Here is a 21,997-nt window from a genome sequence, read left to right as displayed (position 1 = left end):
TTAACTCAATATAAATATTTGTCTACCTCTCTAGTAGATACAGTAAACCCTGTTATCTACAATAGCCTTATTTTCTGGTGTTAGTAAATATTATTTGTAAATCTACATAAGTCTGTCTTGGCTGTGGTGCCTTGGACTTCCTGATAGAGATATAAAAAGTCATCTGCATGATTGTAGACATTGAAGTCAGACTGAATTTGCACTGACCCTGAGGTTTACAGATCTCTGGCACTCGGGCACTCTCTCACCCTGCACACATGGCAGACCTGTCCAGTTGACCATAGTACCCTTTCTAGCAGAGGCTCATTACAGATCAACTTGCTACTTCAATTCTCAGACTACTCAGCACACTCAACAAATGAATTGAAACCAAAAGTTGGTTTCTCATAAAGTTCAACAAACCTTTAGCTTGACTGACAGAGAAAAAGTTAAAAAAGAGGAGACTCTACTAGTATCAGGAATGAAAGAGAAATTACTATTATATTCACAGAAATAAAAAAAAAACTTATAAGGCAATACTATGAGTAACTGTATAGCAACAGATTGTATAACTTGAATCACATAGAAAGACCCTAGAAGAAACAAAAACAAATTTCTAACATGTGTTTAAGAATTATCAAAAGCTGAGTGTCAAGAATCCCGGTTATCTCATGGGACAGTGCAACTGACTTGGAAACCCAGAGACAGCTACCAAGATAAGAGACAGCATTTTGTTTCTGGAAGACACCTCAGATCAAGAATAATAAAAAAGAAAAAGTGACATCTTTCTTGAAGTTTAAGAAAGCATTCCAGTCCAAAGCAAACTGAGACTTCATTTTTTCTTTCCCTGTAATGTCACTCTTAGTACGGAATTTAGTGTCCATGCTGTTCAAGAGCTGACAGGTACAGAAAAAGCCTTTTCTTTTTCTGTATAGCAATCATCTTTTTGTATGTGGTTCACAAATTATGAACATTTTCATACTTCAGAATTCACTTGCTCCTCACAAGAACGCTATGAAGGTGGACGTTCATTTCACCAGTTTTAAAGATGAGGAAGCTGAAGCTGTGAGAAGTTAAAGGGAGTCGTTCGTGGCGTATGATCTTATGTTACTGGATTTAACTTGCTAGTATTTTTTTGAGGATTTTTGTGTCTATATTCATAAGAGATGTTGGTCTTCAGTTCTCTTTTTTTGTGATATCTGGTTTTGGTATCAGGAAAATATTGGTCTCATAAATGAGTTGGGAAGCATTTCCTCCTCTTATATTTTTGGGGAACAGTTTGTGAAAATTAGTATTAATCTTTAAATGTCTGGTATAATTTACCAATGAAGCCACCTGATCCTGGGCTTTTCCTCGTGCGAAGTGTTTTGATGACTAATTCATTCTCTGTTTTTTATAGCTCTATTGAGGTTTTCTGTTCCTTTTGAGCCAGTTTTGGTAACTTGTTTCTTTGCTGACTTATTTTTCTCAAGTCTCAGGTGCTCTGGGACTTAGCAAAATTCCTCCTGTCTGTGTTTCCACTTTCTTGTTTTTCTTGCCAGATATATGTTTTTTTCCCCCATCTTTATATACCCTTGGTCTTTTTCAGTAGTGATTAACTAGAGAAAATTAGATACCTTGACCATTTTTGATGTCTCTTTTGTTTGGTTGTTTATTTAAAGACTTTATATGTAGTAGAAATATCCATACAGACAAAATAGGGCCTTAAATTGTAGTCTTGAATTGAATTTGATCAAAATGGTTTACCCACAGTCTGTACTGTGTATTTTCTTACCTGCTGCTGTTGTAGACAATTTTATTCTTCTATCTTCTGTAGGGTATATTATCACAAGTACTTCTTAAGGTATACTTTCTTGTCAATAAGAATGGAATGAGTTTAATTGATTCAAAATAGTAAGTTTTGCCGCTAACCGCTGTATATAATAGTGCCCCGAGGATAGAAACAGGACAGCCTCTTTTCCAAGGTAGAGAGACTTTTATACACTTTCTAAGGTACTAAATGTTTTAGAGTCCCTTCCCTAATAGGAGATACATTAGTTACTCATAGGAGACAGATTATTCGTTACATACACTGGATGCTGGCGGATGCCTTAGGGCAGGCATTAGGACTTAATTTTCTCTTTGAACTCTGGTTAGGAAGGCCTGGGTGGGTTCTGTGCTTCCAGAGGTAGATTTAGTGCTACAAGCTAGGGGCTAAAGTGGGACTCCCTGCACTGGTGAAAGGAGGTTGAAAAAAACTTTTGCTAATTGCTGCCTGGAGCTCTCTGTGGCCCATTATAAGAAGCTTCGGTCCCTAGGGAGGCCTCACATGCAAGACCTGAAGCAAACCTCACACTGGCTTAGTGATGGAGTCTGTGATAACCCCTGGATTGCTATAGGGCAGGAAACCCAAACTGGGGCCCTGGGAATTAGATTGGCTGGATAAGGAGGGGTGAAGGCAGAGGAGAAAGAGAAGACCTTTTCCAAATGGGCCTGTAAGTGAACATCCCAAACAGATGCTAAGAAGGCAGCCAGTAACAACAGGAATTGAGATAAGTTTGCTTCAGATGAAATTAAAAGAATAGAGCAGCCTGGAAGTGACTTTAAAACAAGTATCTTTAGTAAGATAAATGAAGTAATTATTTTCTTAAGAAGAACAGAAAATTGTGGGGGAAAAACAGGCCAAAACAAAACTAGACTAGGTAGACATGAAAAAGAATCAAATAGAAATGCTGGAAATGAAGAAAAATTATACAAAAATGTAAATCAAAATAAAACTCAGACTGGTCCCAGTTTAAGGGAAAATTAGGGAGTTCAAAAAGGATACTGAGTAATCCCACGCAAAACACAGACCCATAGAGATTAAGAAAAAAATACATATTCTAAGAGTAAGACATGGAGGATAGACTAAAAGCTTTGAACCCCCACCTGATAGGAGTTTTTAGGTAGCTTCATGAATGTTGAGACACATAAAACTTCAATCAGCATTAGTTCAGCTGATGGCTTCAGTGAGGGACTACGCAGAAGAGGTGAATTAAACTCTTAGCAGGTGTGGGTTAGAATGTGAACAGTTTGAGTGGAGACAGAATGTTACTGAGAATACTTGAGAATTGATGTTGATGAGACTTGCACAGACATAAGAAGCAATTAAGGACAGGAGGGGAGAAAAGCTCTATAGGCTTTGAGGTAGCTATCAGTGGAAACTAATTTTGCTGCGCTTTGCTTTTCCATGGACAAGGGCTAGAGTGTAAATTGTTGTTTGGCAGCACCTTCTTTTAAAATGTTTGATCAACATGTTTTTCTACACTGGATACTAGCTTTTGTGTTTTTCTCTTAAAATTTCAAATATACCCTTAATTAAATATGCAATTTTAAATTATTTCCTTGTATGAGCAAGATTGACTTCATTTTAAAAATTAACTTTAGAGGCCTAAGAAGAGTGAATTTGTATAGCCTTTAACTTAAAGTAACATTTATTCAAAACATGATTTGAGTTTCCAGGAGAGTAGATTTTCAGCAAGAGTAGAAAATTGGATAGGATGACTCCTTAGAGCCAAACAGATATCTAGTATATTTTAGTACACTACTAAAACTACATTTTAGGATTTAGTATAAAGTCAATTCTTTAACCCTACTCAAGGAGTACCAGTCATTAACATAACAAAAAAGACTTAAAAACGTTTGTCCTATCTATAAGATGGTCTCTAATGTAGGACCAGATGAAGAGTTAGTGAAGGCTCTAATTAAGTAGCCATAACTCTATAGTACTGAGATAAAAAGTGTAAGTTTTAAGCTTTTGCAGACATTTATTTTTTGATATGAGTTCTTTATTTTATGTCATATAATGTAATAACATACACTGCTGAGTTAATGTTTCAAAAGATTTGTTTTTTTTTAAAGTTTTTATTTTGAAATAATCATAGGTTAACAGGGAGTTACAAAAGCTTTTTTTTAGGGAGGCCCTGTGTACCCTTTATCCAATTTCTCCCAAAAGTAATATCTTATAAAACTATAGTACACTATCAAAACAAGGAAATGGACATTGGTGAACTGTGTGACATCCACAAAGTTTATTTAGGTTTTACCAGTTTTATGTGTACTCATCCTGTGTGTGTGTGTGTGTGTGTACGCACTCGTGCGCACGTGTGCATGTGTAGGTCTGTGAAGTTTATCATGTGTATATTTGTGTAACCTCCACCATCAAAAAAAGTTCATTTTAATTATAATCTCTTATATAGCTAATTTATGATTATTAGCATTTTGGTGTATAGTGTACAGTTTCTGAAAGAAAACTGAAGCATAGAAGAGAATCAAAAGAACTAGTATAGTGGAATTTATCCTTAAAAGTTATTATAAACTTCAGTTTCAAAAGTTTCTTCTGTACATATTAGAGAAAGCTATTTTTGTATATAAGTACAAATGAATGATTATTTAAAGTTTTATGTGTTTTATCCTCCCATAAATTTCCACACTATCTTTTTGAATGTACAAAAATGAAAGGCTCAGTATTTATGTTATACTAAGGCTTTGTGTTCTTTACCATGTGTTGTTCTTATTGGTGTACACTCTTATACCAAATTGCCAGACATACTGTGTGCTGTGGTGCCTGTTGCGTATATTATTTATATACCATTAAGCAAGTTGTTTAAAGTTGGGCCTTGATATCCTAAACAGCTCAACTCATCACCATTTCTGACCTTTCCCAGCAGGTTATTATTTTGGGGGTGGAATGATGGTGACAGCGGTGGTGATGGTGGTGATGGTTCAAGGCCATTATATGTTGTGCATGCTGCGTGTTGAGAACACTTTGCAACATACCCTTATGATTTGTTTTTCATCATTTGTTTTATTTTTATACCTCTGCTTATTACACTGAATGAGACAGCTACTAGCCGGGATGATAGCAGAGCCTGCTTTTCTCTCTGAGTATACTATCTTTGCTTTGGATTCCTCCAAACAGCCTAAAACACAGACTGACAGTGTGGTGAGTCCTTCCACCGCTTTCTGCATTCCCTTTGTGGGGAAGCAAAGTAATTTGGTAATTCTAGAAGCAAATCTCATGTTGCTTGTCACTTACCATCTCTCAAAGCATCGTCAGCGCCCTGTTGCTAACCCTGCTCTAAAAAATCAGAGAGTAAATTGCTAAATTCTGATGGCTGGTGTGTTTTCTGGTAGCTTTTTAACAGCAATAAAATAACACTGTTTTCATTAATATAATGAAGACTGCCTTCACTTGCTCTAAACGCTTAAGTTTTCTCCCTAGGGAATTTTTGCGTCTTGACTAAAAAAGGTATACATTGCTAGAAATCCCTTCTATATTGGTAGGAGGCCAAGAATATTTGGAGATGCGACTCACATTTTTGGGGAAAAAATGCATTGTGTATAAATCCATTATTAAATAACATTGAGTAGGTAGATGGACTCTATTGTAACAAATAATTGCATTTTATTTTGGGAGAGCACCAGTTTTCTATGTATTAAACATCAGAAAGGAAGTAATTATCTCATTATTTTTCAACTGACTTGGATTCATACAATTTTGAATCTTGTACTCATATATTAATTTCACTTTGGGAAATTGGACTTTTTCCCTAAAGTATCTAAGTACTTAATTTAGCAAATTAAAACTCAGAGGTGTTTTCCCGGTAAGGATAACTTTTGGTGTTAGATTGGACACTGAACTGGAATTGAGATGTTTTTAAACAATGAGAACTGGTTTAATTTACTAAGTAGCTGGTGATGAAGTTAGAACATTTCTGTACTTAATCCATGCAGCCAGTAAAACTTGGTCTGTATATGGCTAGTAGCAACCCTAAATTACATTCTAAACTTGGTTTTAGAAAAGAAAGCAGCTCAGTTCTAGTGATGTCTTAGTTTGGATCTCAGGGAAAGTGGCCTCTCCTTGGTTCTGGCTACAAGTAATACCTCACTATTTTCAAAACTGGTTTGAGAGGGAGACTGGAGTTAAAGATAACCTACAAACTTAATAAAAACATAAAATGATATTGCTTTACACGTCATGTAGGAGTAATAGAGAGATTCTCCTAGGCCCATAAATACATAAAAGTAATTTATATTGAGTCCTATCCTAGTGTGAAAAATGATAATTTTAGAATGGAAGTTTTTGAGCAACTTGAAAGTAATTTAAGCAAACTAAAATACATTATTATATTATTTAAATTTAGTTCTGTTCAGATAAAAATGCATTTTTTTCCATGTGACATCGGGAAGCCATAACATAACCAGTAGAATAAAAATTTAGTGAGGGCCTAAATCATTTCATTAGGAGTTCACCAACTCCTGACTTTTTCTTAGTTCAGTTCTTTTGAAAAATGCATCTCTTTACCTCAAATTCTAAAAATTGCTGTAGCCTTAGTACTCAGCAATCAATAAATAGTTGTTAAAAGACTGAACAAAACATAATTGAAGACAAATCTGGCCGGGAACCTGTGTGTGCCTTTAAATTAAATCCACTTTAGAAGAGTTTTCCTGTTATCTAAGAATTGCCTCCACAAGAGTATTGGTGACTGTTGAGTTTTGACATGTATTGAGCTTGTTCTTTAGGCTTCTGTCTGGGAGAAGGTCTTTAGAAGTCTCCTTACACTGAAGGAAGTAACTGCGTAAGGATTTAACAAGCATTTACTGAGCCTCTATTATCAGTCATCACAATGTTAGGTCCTGGGGACCAAGATGAAAATGCAAGGTTTCTGCCCTCTGGGAACTTATAAGTTAATATAGAGACAAAAATATCAACATATGGGTACACTTACAATACAAAGGCATTAAAGTTTCATAGAAGAAAATACAGGCGTAGGAAATGTGTTAGCCCTTCAGGCAACTCATAGGAAGCTTCATAAAACGAGGGGCATTTGCAAGTTGAAGGATGAACAAGAGTGCTGGACAGAAGTGGAGACGACGTTACAGGTAGTGACACAATCTCTGATTTCCTGATTTAAGTTTACAGGGTAACACAGACCAATACTTCCCATAACTGTCCTGCATTTATTTAGATATATGGTATAACATATAAATTGAAATAGATCTACAGGGAGGAAAAGTTTTTAAATGTTATGCTGTGTTTGATAGGGTGGTATTTCAAACAATTGTAGAATAGACCACAATCATGTGTCAAGTAATTACTTAAAATAGAATGGACTCTTGCCAGTCTTCCTCCTCCCCTAAATATTTTATGGAGCCCTTTCATTTCTTTTCTCGATCATTTAACTATTACTTTTCAGTATGCTGACTAGCTGAGAGTCTTGGATCTCTATAAAGTATTTTTTAAAATTTTATAGTGCGTAGTACATTTTTAGGGCTGGAAAGCATTAATTATTGTGTTTCACAAATATATACCATGTATACAACTTCTTATTCTTTGAAATGGCAGAGAACAGGAAGGTAAAAGTTAATTCCTGTGTTTCCCCAACCTTTCTCCCGTATGTAATTTTAAGGAAATGTCTTGGACTGATAAAATTTGATAATTTTTATATTAGAAAAAGGTATTTACATTTTTATTAGGGAAAAATTCAAGCACATTACAACAGTGGAAATAGTAGTAATAGTGGTATTATAAGAATTCTCTCCCCTCCTCCAATATCTAGTACTGAGTGTCAACAATACGTTATGGCCATCATATTACCATCCCTCCACACTTCTCTAGCCATGCATAACACTACCACCCTCCCCATACATGCACCTACCCTCCCCATCCCAATCCTCATTGGATTATTTGAAGCAAATTTCAGAAATCTTATTTCATCTAAATATTTTGGTATATATTTCTAAAAGATAAAGACTAAAAATATATAACTGCAATATATTTACCATACCTAAAATTTATTAGGTATGGTAATTTGTTATAGGAATTTCTTAGTATTTCATACCTAGTGAGAGTAGAAGAATTTGAGAATACTTTTGCAAAGCTCAGCGCCATCTCCACTTATATTTTAGAATAAGTAAGGTCAGATATTTGACTTTTTCTTGGTCAGCTAAAGTTGTAGGGGAAATGTACTATTTAAAGGTGCTCTCTCTCTCTCTCTTTTTTTTTTTTTAAGCTGAGCCATCCTGCCACCTGTTGGCAGCTCAGTGGCAACTCAGCTCGGGCCGGGAATCGAACTGCTGTTGCTCAGAGCTCACACTCTTGAGCGAGCTCTTAACCAACTGAGCCACTCGGGCAGCCCAGGAAATGTACTATTTAAAGACCAAGTTACTGAAACATAGTGGTTAGTATTTGGTCAAATTCCTTTGTTTAAAGTACAGAGGTTATTTTATCGTGCGCTACTTCTATTTTTAGCTCTAATTTTAGACACTTAGGTTATTATGAATACATTATAGAATTTTGAATTTCAAATGCTCTCATCCATTATCACAGAATCTATGCAAGTATGATGCAATCAGTAGAATGATGCTTAACTTGGAGTATTTGTCATACCAATAAAACAAAACAAAAAACTTTGACATGTGGAAGAAGATACTTTTAATTATAAGTTTTCCTGGAAGTTGTTATAATAATGTCATTTATACTGCTGGCTTCAAATGAATGAAGCATTTCTATTTCTTGTTACCAAGATATTTTTCAGAGCTTAGACCAAATAACTTTAATTTGAACATTTTATCGTAGGGAACAGTTGACATTCCTTCTTTTTATTGGCTAGTTTTCTATTTGAATGAGGTTTTTTTTTTTTTTTTTTGCTAATTGAATTCCTGATGTTAATTTTTGTCATGGGGGGAAAACTGGTGACATTGTAATTGGGAAAGGTATGTGATTAGCTTAAAATAAATTTTGCTGCATACTAATCTTGGCTATCTAGTTACATATATTACAGGAAAATGAATTTTCTAAAATACTTACCATACTAGTTTGCCTTGCATGAAAACATTCTAATAAATAATTACTAATTTTGTATAACAGATAATTGTATCTAATAGGTCTTGGTACTTGGCCTTTGTCCTTAACAATTTTAAAACTTTAGTTTTTTAGTCCTTTTTTTCACGATGTTGCTTTCTCTTTCTTAGAATGCATCTATCCAAGCCACGAAATCTCCTGACAGTGTTAATGGAAGTGAACCAACGACTCCTCAGGTCTGTTATTAATTGTATTTTAAAAAAAGAGCAAGTCATTTCAGAATGTTGATCAGTCTATACGATTAGCCTTTGACTTTACATTGAAACAGTGATGTCTAAACATTTGATACAGTATGTATGGTACATCCAGGTTTGTTGATGGTTTCTTGGAAAAACTTTTCAATGAAAAATAGTTTTTCTATATATACCAGTAAGGTAAGATTCCATTATGACTCATTTAAAAAATTAGTGGCAGTGAAGAGAAAACTTTTTGAAAAAAAAGGAATCCGACTTTATAATTGTAAAAGAAAATAGAGGAAGTCATACTGAAAGACATACTGAGTTACCTAATCTGGAAAGGGCGACATGAAGGAAGTGGGGTTTCTTTTAAAGTTTGCTCTTTAGTGCGCTAATGCGGAGTATTTTACTGCTAGAGAATTTAGGTTATCTTTGATTTTTAAAAAGTTATTTGGAGATCGGGGCTAAGTGACATTCTTTTGACTTCTTCCAAAAAGGAAGGAAAAAATTCATTAAAAATATCATAATGATAGCAGTGTCTGAAATGAACATTTGTTTCCTTTGGCTTTAGTGATGATTATTGTCATTAACCTGGCTCTTCTCGGTGGTCTCTAACATGGGGCAATAACTTTTCTAGTTCTGTGAACCTGGAGCATGAATGCAGACAATTTATGAGCGAAATGATTTATGAACTAAATTATGTAGACTAAACATTCTGAAGTATTGTCTAGCAGTTGTATAAATTACGGCTTCCCAAACTCCATGAAAAGGTTACCTATGAGCCGAGGTCCTCAGTCCTTTCAGGGAGGCCCAGCAGGCTCTGGCCCCAGTCCAGGGCCCTGGGCCTGTTGACTCTGGCCTTGAGTAGCATCCTCAATTAATCCCAGGTCCTCTACAAATACATCATTTCCCTAAGTGCCGTGAGATAAGGATAACATATTGAGAGGTACAAATCTAAATGGTACTGGACAGATCCAGTGACCTTTGAGGAATATTATTAAAGAATATTATTTAGAATGTTTATTTTCTTCTCTTATAGAATAGTTCAAAAAGACTGAATACAGTTTTGAATGCAAAAACTAGAATGAATGATAACCATCTTTATAAGAAATTCGGGAGAGATTTAAGTTTTCATTAAGGCGAATAATGAACATGGGTGATATTCAGGAACTTAGTGCACTAAAGGCTTTAAACTTTCTTAAAAAAAATAGCAACAAATATTTACCTAAAAAAATAATAAGATAGTATTTGTTGAGTGTTTACTCTGTCAAGCATTGTTAAGCATTCTATATATATGATCTCATTTAATTCTTATAACAAGGAAATGCCTTCTCTTAGAGTCTGTTTACTTTTCAATAGATTTCTGAGAAGTTGGTTGTTGGTTGTTAGCAAGTCAGGGACAAAGTGTATCCATGAAGGGGCTAGCATGCTTACTACGGTTGGCTGTCTTGACAGCAGCGGGAATCAGAGCTGACACAAAGGTAGAAGAGATGGTCAAGAGCAAGCCCAGGAGTTCGTAACGCAGAGCTGCCTGTGACCCCCTTACTACTGGGTGGAACGTCCTGTGTAAATCAAAGTTTTGGCACACAATATAATGACTGTGGCAGGGATCATTATAAAAGATTAGTCATTGTCCTCATTTAAGAAGGCAGAAAAGTGTCTATCTGTCAGAAAAATTTCTGTTAAATACAGTTAACTTTTAAATTGCTTAATGCAGTTCATAATATTCAGCTAATCAAAGTGACTCATTTCCAAAAGAATGTACAGAGTTGACCTTTTACTTCAAACAGATTTATAAAACTCAGATATTTGAAAATAATTAGTAATGCCACCACATGATAGAGAAAAATACGTTTTTCAAAACAGGTAGTATTTGTGCATTTGTCTTTACCTGAGAAGTTGTAAAATAGCTTTATTGAATCATAGTGTTAGGATTTTAGCAGTTTAGGAGCTGGTAGTGTAGCTGGTTCTTCAAGTTTTTGAGCATGAGGGTCCCTCCTTTCCCTTAATACCTTCTCCATCTCCCCAAATAAAGGTAAAACTTGCACATTGTGGAAAATAAAACTAGAAAGTACAGAAAAATATAAAAATAAAAATAATCTAATATCTTACCATTCAGAACCACTGACTGCTAACGATTGGTGTTTGTTCTTAATGATCTGGTTCTAAGGGTATTTGTGTAAACATACATAGAAATTAAAAAGTTTGTAATTACTTTAAATCAAAATGAGTTCACAATGTACATACTGTTTTATAACCTATTTTTTTTCCATTTAAAATATCTTGAACCTCCTTCCATACATTGTAATTTATATAAGGTATCCTCTAGTGGTGAACATTTGGGTGGTTTCCAGTTTCTACTGTTATAAACAACCTGTGATAAATCTCTGCATATGAAGGGATGGGGCATGGTATCCCCTGTTACTCCCACCTTGTCAAATACTGTTACTAATCTCTAAAATCCACGACTGAAGTAGTCCTGTTTTGATTTTCAAATTGTATACTGAAGAAATCTTTGCCTACACATAACCTCAGTCTCCCCTGAGCGTTTCAGTCCTGGTGTCGCTGAGATCCTGTAGATGACCTTGCTGTGCTCATGAGAATGAGTTTCTAGGCGACGCCTGTTAAATACTGACTGCTGTCACCTGACCAAAACAATGCCGCTCAGGACAGCTTGTGAAATTATGATATATTGCTTTTTATTGTTAGTATTCAAATTAATGTTATTATGCAAATTAAGTAAGAGAATACTTCCTGCTTATCACTGTTTCTAACATCAGACTTACTGATCTGTGCAGAAGGGCTCTAGCTCAGAGTTTTCAACTGTCCGTCATGGTTTTTTAATGCTTATTTCTGTTCCCAGTAGAATGGTAAGTAGCAGAGTTGGATGTCACTAGTTACTTTTATCTGGCATTCTCTTGTTGAACAAAAGGGGCTCGCTACACATTACTGTTCCCCTGGCCCCATTCCCCTCTTTTGTTGAGAAGAGTGATCAGGAGTCAATGCCTCCAGATAAGGTCTATTTGATTTCAGCCACAACTGCACACATCACAGTATATACCCCCATTTTCGACACTGGGTATGTACTGGTGACACAGGTGGTCCCTGCCTCCAAAGATCTTGCAGTTTAGTGGATGAGTTCTCACAGCATACCTGTGAGGTCAGCTGAGAAAGTATGGCTTCCTTCTTTTTTACAGATGCGCCAACTAAAAGGAAGTGACTTAGTGGAGGTCACTCCTCTGCTCGGTGACAGACCTGGGACCTATGCCCCAGGCCTCTGACTCCAGGTCCAGCGCGTTTTCAGAAATAACCAGGTGTCTTTTGTTTTTCAGAAAACAATTACGTCGAATCTCAGGAATATGAATTGAATTTGTTAGAGCGTTTAATAGATTATTGCTGGTGATGGGGAATCATAGAAGTCTAACTGTGTGTTTTAACTCACACGTTCTGTTGGGTTTTACTTACAGTCCAGTGACACGCAGTCTTTTGCACAGAAGCTTCAGCTCCGGGTGCCTTCCATGGAGTCTTTGTTTCGAAGTCCAATAAGGGAATCTCTATTCCGATCTTCTTCTAAAGAGTCTTTGGTACGAACGTCTTCCAGAGAGTCCCTGAACCGACTTGACCTGGACTTCTCTGCTGCCACCTCTGATCCACCCTCTGATATGGAGAGCGAGGCCGAAGACTCACTGGGGAATTTAGACAGCCTCAACAAAGAACAGTTGGTTCAGTGGTTGCGTAGGATGGAACGAAGGTTGAATAGCTACAAAGGAAAATATTCTGAGGTAGGAGCATGACTTTTCTGCCTGGGCGAAACCCTCTTCCCCTTGTTCTCTAATTTCATATTACTGTATGGTTTTTACTCCTGTGGTTGGCTAAACCCTTGATTCCCTAGATATGCTGGTTACTAATGGCGGGTAATCTGTGGGAATATCTTGCTAAAGACTTTCAGTGGCACAGAAGCCCTTTGGCAAGACTCTAGTAAAATGCTGGAGAAGGTTGTTGACTGTAACCTTCTGGTTCTCACACTCTGTGCCCCTCTGCTTGGACATCCCATGCAGAGTTCATTGTCTTTCCTTCTCCCATCCCCTCCCTGTCATCCTTGAAGAGCTGTGGCTCCAACATGACCTCTTCTGCCAACCAGATCGCCATTATTACTGACCCCAATGTTTGAAGTATGCTTTTGTGATGCGTTTCGTTCACTCTCATTGTACCTACATTTAAACTTGGCCTCAAATGAATCTTTTAACTGCTGCCCTCCTTGAGGATTATACTCTCTCTTTGGCCTAAGAGAGGAAGGAAGTGTAGGGCTACTCAGCCTCTTTTCAGCCCTTCAGGAACACAGCTTCTGTACACTTCGTGCTGAGTTGTATTCATTGTCCGTCCCTCCTCCCATCCTGTGTAGTTAATACAGTTCTGCCTAAGGAAAACCTTTTTAGAACAAGTTGCCCATGGCTTTTTTTTTTTAAACAATGCCTAATGTTTTATTGTAAGATTTTGTAAATCAGTATTGTAGTTAATTTTAATTAATGAATAATAGAGTTCAAGGTTAGCATGTAAAGTTAGCCGTATCTTCTATTTCCACTTATAGCTACAATATGAATAGTTTTACCCTGCAGCCAAAAAGCACAGAAAAGCCCTAGATGAAATATATAAAAAGTATTTTTAAAACTATACAGTACTGACATAATAGGAAGGAGTTATTAGGCTAAAATCTATTGGCTGGCAGAACCCAGAGATGTAAATGGGGCCATGTATCTAATGAGGCACTTGTGGAATCAGGCAACTTTTTCCTTTAAAGCTTTTTATTTCTTTTTTTTAAGATTTTATTGGGGAATTGGGGGAGGGAAACAGCCAAGTTGTTGTTTTTCAGTCTTCTCTGTGGAGGGCACCAGTCGCCATCTGGCTTCCTGTCGGCAGCTTGTGGCCTCTAAGCTCAAGGTGCTGTGTTCAATCTTAGCTGCGGGTGGGTGTAGCCACTATTTCATGCAGGAATCGAACCAGCAGTCTTGTTGTTAGGAGCGCACGCTCAATCCATTGAGCCATCTGGGTGGCAGCTCAGCTCAAGGTGCCAAGTTCAGGCTTAGTTGTGGGTGGGCGTAGCCCACCATTGAACAGGCAATCTTGTTGTTACACCAGCTGAGCCATCCAGCCACCTGTTGGCATCTTAGCGACAGCTCAGTTCGGGCACAGCATCACTGGCCCATGTGGGAATTGAACCGGCAACCCTGTTGCTCAGAACTTGCGCTCTTAAGCCAACTCTTAAACAACTGAGTCACTCGGCCAACCCAAGCTTTTTATTTTTATCAAAGTTAATAATGGTCTTGATTTTTGTTTGTTTGTTAAGATTTATGCTGTTTTCTCTAATTTACCCATGGCTTTTAAGTTTGAAACTTGGGCAACAGTGTAATTAGTATTTAAGGTGCAGGACACTATGCATTTTGTATTTAAAGTGCCATTTTATTTTGCATCATCTCTCTGTGAATTAGATACTCATTAGCTCTATTTTGTAGAATAGGGATTAGAGACTCAGAGACTTAATCATAGAGATTAAGTAACTTGCTTAAGGTCTCTTAGGGAGCAGTTGACAGAGTCTGGATTAGATTCTAGGTCCCCTTGGCTGTTTCTGTTACTCTGTGCTACCTCAGGTAGAATTAGCAGCTCATTAGGGTTGGATTGAGCCCCCAGTCTTTGTCTTCACCTCCCCTTGCTTATCTGGTCTTAAGGTAATAGGAACGGGTCTTAGGCAGAATTTTGTTCTCTGTATTCTTAATCTCTGCTGCCGACTCACCTTCCATTGCTGCCTGCCTCTTCACTCAAGACATCAGTAGAGGCATTTAGGGCACACAGCAGCCTTCCAAGGAAAAGGGCAAGGCTCGGAATAGGGGAGTGCTTCCTCCTAAACCTGCAGCCTGTCTCTACAGAGATCACTAGCACCTCTAAAGTCGGGGCCAAGTCATTCACTGGAACCGCATGCTTAACCTTCAAATGAGTAGTGCTATGTCATTTAAAGATTTTAAAAGATTTGTTAATTCATAATTTCAGGTTGTGCCAGATGGTTTCAATATCCTCTTTAGGTTAAGTGGTTAAACATTTCTTTAGTCCCTGAATCACCAGTTTTCATTTGTTGGTTATGAGCTCTTTTCCTCAGATGTTTACACAGCCATAGTCACTGATCCTATAACCAGAGGGAACTTCTAGAGATCAACTACATGGTATCTTATACCTCAGGCAAGAACATCACCTGGAGACCTTGTGGAGCTCCCAGGTGACGTTGTGGCTGATGGTCCTGGTCTGTGACTGCAGTTTGAGTAGCATCCTACCTTTCTTCAAGTGAGGTATTTCTCACCTATGGTTAGGTACTGAGATTTAAAGAGGCATGAGCCTAAGGTAAAGTCAAATAGAGATTTAATATCTTTGTGTATAGCGTCAAGTTCTCCTTTTAGTTTTTTATAAATATATTTCCTGTTATTCAGTTTTGACTGTATATGCATCTAATTAGATTGCATTGTATATAAAAGGATTCTTCTGATTTATTTTTTGACTTTCATAACAAGATGTTTTAGTGGAGTTTAGAATAATTAATTGCATTTATTTAGGAATGACTAATGTTATTGGTGACTTTTTCTTCATTTTAGATTGTTACAGCTTATCAGACGCTTCAGAGAGACAACAAAAAGCTCCAAGTAAGTGATTTGTTCGCTGTGATATTGATTCATACATAATTTTAAAATTAGAAAGAACCTGATAGTAAGAAAGTTCTAATCCTCATTTGTAATAATTCTCCATGTAATCCAAGTATTAACCTGCTTTAGCATTATTGGGGGTTTGATAAAGGGAGTGAATGAGAGATCCCACAGATTTTACTTTTGGTAGGGATGGGCTTCCTTGAGTTTTGGATCCCTGCATTGTTTTAAGAGATTTGGATTTAAGGCATGTTTGCCCCTTTCAGGCATGTTTCCTAGTGTCTCAGTCTGCAGGTTGCATCTTTGTTTTAGAGGTGAAGAGACTAAAGCTTCAAAGCTTTCCCTTCTATTTTTTAGAAACCTGCAGATATCTCTGTTTTGTATCATTGTATCAGGATCCCAACCCAAGTATCCTCTCTCCTGTTTCCTGAGGCTGCTGCTAGAAAGCTCTTCAGTGTGGAGAAAGTGATGGTAGCTCTTTTGGGTGACCCACCCCTGCCCTATGGTATTATCCTGTTCATGGTCAGAAAATTTCCATGGGCGTCACACTTCAGAGCTAAGGGGAAATATCCAGTCCAGTTCAAACGGTGCTCTAGTTTGCTGTGTTATTTATAAATATAGTCTTATATATTGTCTTATTTTTTATAGTAGTCTTATTTATAACAGTTTAGCATTTTGTGCCATTTAAAACACTAACCAAAAGTTAGTTGCGTAACTAAAAGTTATTTGTAAAATGAGTTTTGGTAAAATTAGTTAACTTCCCCATGTACATTTAAAAATATTTAATCTCATAAATATTAATCTCCATTAAATGCAACATTAAATTTTCTGACTTTGGTATGGAATATAATCAGCTCAGAATGGCAACACCAGTTATTTACTGCTGATTCAGTGTTCTGTTAATAATTGTCTGTAACACATATGAAAGTTAGATTATTACAGATGGAATTTTTAGTTTTTTTTAAATTTTTTGTTTTTTGTTTTAGATTCTTTTTTTTTTTTTTTTACAGATTTTATTGGGGAATTGGGGAAGGGGAACAGCCAAGTTGTCCTTCAATCTTAATTGTGGAGGGCGCAGCAAACTCAGCTCCAAGTCCAGTCACGCTGCTCTGCTCAAGGTGCTCTGTTCAGTTAGTTGTGGGTGGGCATAACCACCATCCCATGCGGGAGTCGAACCAGCACCTTGTTAAGAGTGCACATTCTATCCATTGAACCAACTTGGCGGCAGCTCAGCTCAAGGTGCCGAGTTCAGTCTTAGTTGCGGGGTGGGGCGTAGCCCACCATCTCGAATAGGCAGCCTTGTTGTTAGGAGCACGTGCTCTCACGAGCTGAGCCATCCAGCCACCTGTTGGCAGCTCAGCTCGGGCGCAGCACACTGGCCCGTGTGGGAATCGAATGGGCGACCCTGTTGCTCAGAGCTCGCGCTCTTGGGCAAGCTCTTAACCAACTGAGCCACTCAGCTAGCCCCTAGATTATTTAAAAAAAAATTTTTTTTATTAGTTTCAGGTGTACAAAACAACGCAATAGTTATACTTTTCACCCCTCACAAAGTGACAACCCCTCTCCTGCCCAATTCACCGCCCCCCCCCCGACATCATACATATCTATTACAATTCCATTGACCCCACTCTCCATTTTTTAAAATATTTTCTTAAACATGAGTTCTATCAAAGTGGGGGGATGGTTCTGATTTAATCCATTGTGTTATTAATATTCCATAAATTCATTCTCAATGGTCATCTTATTCCTAAATTCTGTGGGTACCTTGCTTGCGTTTTTATGAATTGTCTATGGGTTTTTATTCCTGGGTGTATATATTTCTACCACTAAGTGGCAACAGAGACTTATGATTGCATAGTCCTAATTACAAAGGGTGTTGGAGATAAAATTCAATGATTTATGCTCTTTTTCTATATATGTATACATGCCCATATTTTCATGCCTGGAAATCTCTATTAAACAAGCAAATATCCTTTCAATAGAGCCAACGAAATTAAAATTGTAAGTACTGCCAACTCAGTTACCGGTGCTGTTCACACCACCTAGTGTTTATCCAGCTCTTACTGTGTGCCAGGCATTTCGGTGTGTTTAGTCCCTAAAGCTTTCCTTTGAGGAAACAGGAAGAGTGACTTGTTTGTTGTTGCACGTCTTGTAAGAGAAGGAGAGCCAGGATTCACTTCCTGGCAGTTAGGCTGCAGAGTGTGTGCTTGTGAAGAACGCACTGCACTTTTTCATCGTTGTCAGCATTGCATCTTTCTGCATTTAAAAATTTATATATGATAGAAAAAAAATCTGTGTTCATGGCTTTAGGGGGAAAAAAAAGCCTTTGTTTTTTGTTTTATTCACTTACAAGGCCCCACAAAAACAGTCAAGTCACGCCTCCCTGGGCCATAAGCAAACTTTTGCCTGCCTGTATCTCTGTTTTGTTGTTAGTCCATACAGACCAGTGAAGCTCCGGATTCCCCCATTTCTTTGCCTCTCTGTATTTATATTGCACAAGAATATACACTTGGTTGCCACAGACTATAACTTTTCAGGTTTAATTTCCTCACTAGTGAAAAGTACCATCACTGCCCCACCCCAGGAAATGATGAGTCATCTTTCAGTATTACCCTTTCAGCTTCCTGATTTTTATATGTATCTACTATTTTAGCAACCAGTAGTTCTCTTTGCAGTTTTCCCCTGGACATTTTTTTTTTTAATATAGAAAAAGACTTTTGTTTTTAAGCCACAAAAACCTTTAGAACAGGCTGGTAAATGTGTGGTAATGTCCCACACATGATAGACGACAATGAAATAAATTGCACTTGGAAATTGATTTAATTTTTTAAAAATTTTATTTTTTAAATTAACATACAGTGGAATTGACTTTTGTTTTGTCTACATGTGATTGTGTAATCACTACCACAGCCAGGGTGTAGAACAGTTCTAGAACATCATGATTTAACTGGTAACAAATTTTAAACATGGTCACATCTTTAACATTTTCAGTTCTGTTCTCTATCCTCAGGTTATTTTTGTATAAACAGTTGTAATATTGTAAAAACAATTATTTTTGACTTGCTTTGTATTACTATGTCATGCAATTGTTTGAACCAGCTTTTTTCTTTTTCTTTTGAATTAAAGGGTATATTAAGTCAGGGTCAGGATAAAGCACTTCGGAGAATTGCGGAGTTAAGAGAGGTAAGTTGTAGTGACTAGTACTTTGTGAATAGTAATTAAATTTCTCATATTTATCAGAATTGTTGTCCGTGCACTTCATTAGTTACAGTAATAGCTAACCAGCCCAGCACACAAGACCAGTGATCAATTCTTACAGCTTTTATTTACATGGTTTTCCTAAGACATATGTTGTTGATGGAATTAGTGAAATGAGAATGTCTTACTTAGCAGTGGGATATCATTTGCCTGTGTGAAAGTCACTAGCAACTCCTAAGGCTAAACTGACCTTTCTATTAGGTATTTCAAGCTTCTTTTTGTTTTTCCTGACCAACAATCTTTCTGGTAAAATAAAAATTTTGTTCATTGTAATTTTGAGGGATAATTTTTACAGTGAAGTATTAGAAATCAGGCAAATATTTATGATTTGGAATCATGCTTTAATAATGGAGATTATTGGGTTATGTTGGTTGCATGATAGCATTCTGTATCTCTGCTATACCACTTATCATAAACATTTTTAAATCTTTTAATTATAAAATAAAACTGATACAGAAAGTCATGCACGAAAAATGTATAGCTTGCATGTATATAGTGGACACTGTTATAACCACCACCAAGGTCAAGAAATAGAATGTTGCCAACCACCCAAAGTCCCCCTCCCTATTTCCCAACCCAATCACAGCACCCCCTTCTCCAAAAATAACTAATATCTTGACTTTTATTGTATGTCCTTGTGTCTCTTTAAGATTTTATCACTTAAGTGTACCCCCCAGACACTATAGTCTGGTTTATGTAAAAATAGTTTTGCTAAGTCTATACATCCCTGCATCCCTTTCTTTTCTTTACTGTTCATCTGTTGAAGAATCTGATGATAAATGAGAAGATTCAAAATTACTCGTTTGCCTTATCTTAACATTATAAACCAACAGTCTTAGAATAACAATGTTAATACTACCACCATCAATTATGATTACTGAAATTCAGTAAATTTTTATATGCTGTTCCCACTCTTCCATCATTTAAAAAAATTTTTCATCTCTATACTGCCAGATCATAAGGCATTACATATATATTCTTTCCCTATTAATCCTTGTTGTAAATTTAATATTCACCCAAAAAAGAGGATGCCCTAAGTTACTCTCTCACTTCCCCCAGCATCTCTACTGCATGCCTCCTAAGCCCCATGCATGCTTTTCTGAGTACTAGCACCACCGTAATGCTATCCTTCAAGTCAAACTAGAAATATGGAGTTTGGGCAGAATAGGAGTTCAAGTTCAGGTTTTGTTCATTTTCAATCACTTTATATTACTAGAAAGAAGGTGCTTTCAGAATTTTGCTACAGGGAACTAATAATATGGCATTTTTACCCAAAAGGTTTTTCTATTAAGTTAGTATCTTTTCACTTCGTACTTTTTTTTACTTGTTGTCTTGTATTTTGGGAATAAATGAGTGTATTAATTAGTGCGTAGATATATTCTATTTCTGTAAGAAATTAAATGCTAGGTTTTATACAGTTAAACGATTAGGTATATGTAGTAATGGAGAAGTGGGCATGATTAAAATTCATAGTGTATACTTTAGATGTTAGACATCAGGCTTTGAGGATGTTTATAATTGTATTATAGCTGGAGACATAGGAAAACCTGTTTTTCTCTCCTGCTGCTCATTCTTTCTCCACCAGTGGTCCCTTACTGAGGGAGCTATACTCAAGAAAATATAGCTGAATGGGCCACAAACTTCTATTTTATTAATAGATAAGTACTCATGTGATATTCCTCATTGCTGGCTCTTAGGAAATATAGGCCTGCTATCTATCCTTTCTCTAGTTTAAATGACAGAACCAGCATTCTTAGGCATAAGTGGGGAAGAGAAAAGGCCTGCTTTGCTAGCAGGCTCTAGCCAAGCTCACCTCTGTTGCAGGCATTGAAGGACTTAGAAAAACTATGAGCCAGACTTGGCTAAAAGGCATACCCTGCCAAGTGGTGTGGCAAGAAGTAAGTGTGCTAACCCTTCAGAGAAGGTGGGCTCTTATAATAATCAGGATGCTACCAACCAGATTTGTAACTACCTCCCCTTCTGAGAGCTGGTGAGGGGTGAAGGGACAGGTAATATAGAACTAAAGGATATAGTATAGAATAAATCCATAACTTTATTTAGTAACTTTATCTTTCTTCTTAGGAAATACTTATCAGAGCTACAGATTGATGAGTTTCAGTACTTTTTTTTTTTTTAATCTGCCTCCTTGTATTAGTTTTCTGTTGTTGCTACAACAAATTACTACAACTTAATGACTTTCAACAACACAAATGTATTACATGAGAAGTTTGATTGGGCTCACCCAAATAATCCAGGAGGCCCCCCCCCCATCTCAAGCTCTTTAATTTAATCATATCTACAAATTCTTATATACTGGTTTTGGGGGTTAGGATGGGGAATCTTTGGGGGCCATTTTTCTGCATCTAGTGACGAGAATCAGTGAGATGACCAGGAGAGAACTAATAAGATAAAGGAGGGGAAACAAGGAATCTGGAGCCCAGATGGTAAATTCCTCTTTGGTACCTATGTAACTATTTTTTATAGTAGCTAAGATATATTTCTGAACCAAAACCCTGGTTCTGGTTACATAAAGATTTATCCAGTAATTTATATGTAAACGCTAAGTAGGTAAGTGAGAGTTTTATATACTTTTAATTTTGTTCAAGAAGAGAAAAATTTCCTTCCACTAAATAATATAACCCATACAATCATGATTAACACTTAATTAAACCTTTAAAGTGATGTAAGTCATAAAAGTGTTTCTTTGGGATTAAAGTCTGAATAGAAGCTATACAAAGTTTTATTAGTACTTTATTGATTCAGACAGGCCAAAAATGAGTATAATATCTTTATTTTGCTATATTAAGACATTCAGAAAGTATTTTTAGTATTTTATTTCTTCCTCATGTGGTTATGAGTATATGCATGAATAGAATACATAAACATCTCTCCTAGTATTTTCTGGAGGACAAACAAAACAACTGTTCTATATAAGCAAATATAGTGTCTTTTGTCAGTGTCTAGCATATATATATATTTTTTTTAAGATTTTTATTGGGGATTTTGGGGGATGGGAA

General features: G+C 36.6%; 1 protein-coding gene across 5 annotated transcripts in view; it reads left to right on the top strand.

Moving 5' to 3' along the window:
* The window catches only part of GOLGA4 (golgin A4), a 98,047-nt gene that overhangs the window by 12,606 nt on the left and 63,444 nt on the right, over positions 1-21,997 (top strand). For 3 of the 5 annotated variants that reach the window (XM_019647187.1, XM_019647186.1, XM_019647185.1), the window contains exons 3-7: positions 4,844-4,942; positions 8,974-9,039; positions 12,507-12,821; positions 15,675-15,722; positions 18,849-18,905. In XM_019647187.1, coding sequence (XP_019502732.1) covers positions 4,844-4,942; positions 8,974-9,039; positions 12,507-12,821; positions 15,675-15,722; positions 18,849-18,905 — 585 coding nt within the window. The remainder of the gene's footprint in view (positions 1-4,843; positions 4,943-8,973; positions 9,040-12,506; positions 12,822-15,674; positions 15,723-18,848; positions 18,906-21,997) is intronic. The other 2 variants (XM_019647190.1, XM_019647188.1) reach the window with 1 other exon arrangement.

The sequence above is a fragment of the Hipposideros armiger genome, unplaced genomic scaffold, assembly GCF_001890085.2.
Source record: "Hipposideros armiger isolate ML-2016 unplaced genomic scaffold, ASM189008v1 scaffold_109, whole genome shotgun sequence".
Lineage (NCBI taxonomy): Eukaryota > Metazoa > Chordata > Mammalia > Chiroptera > Hipposideridae > Hipposideros > Hipposideros armiger.
Note: the sequence above shows the minus strand (reverse complement) of the source record. Positions and strands in the feature narration are given on the sequence as shown.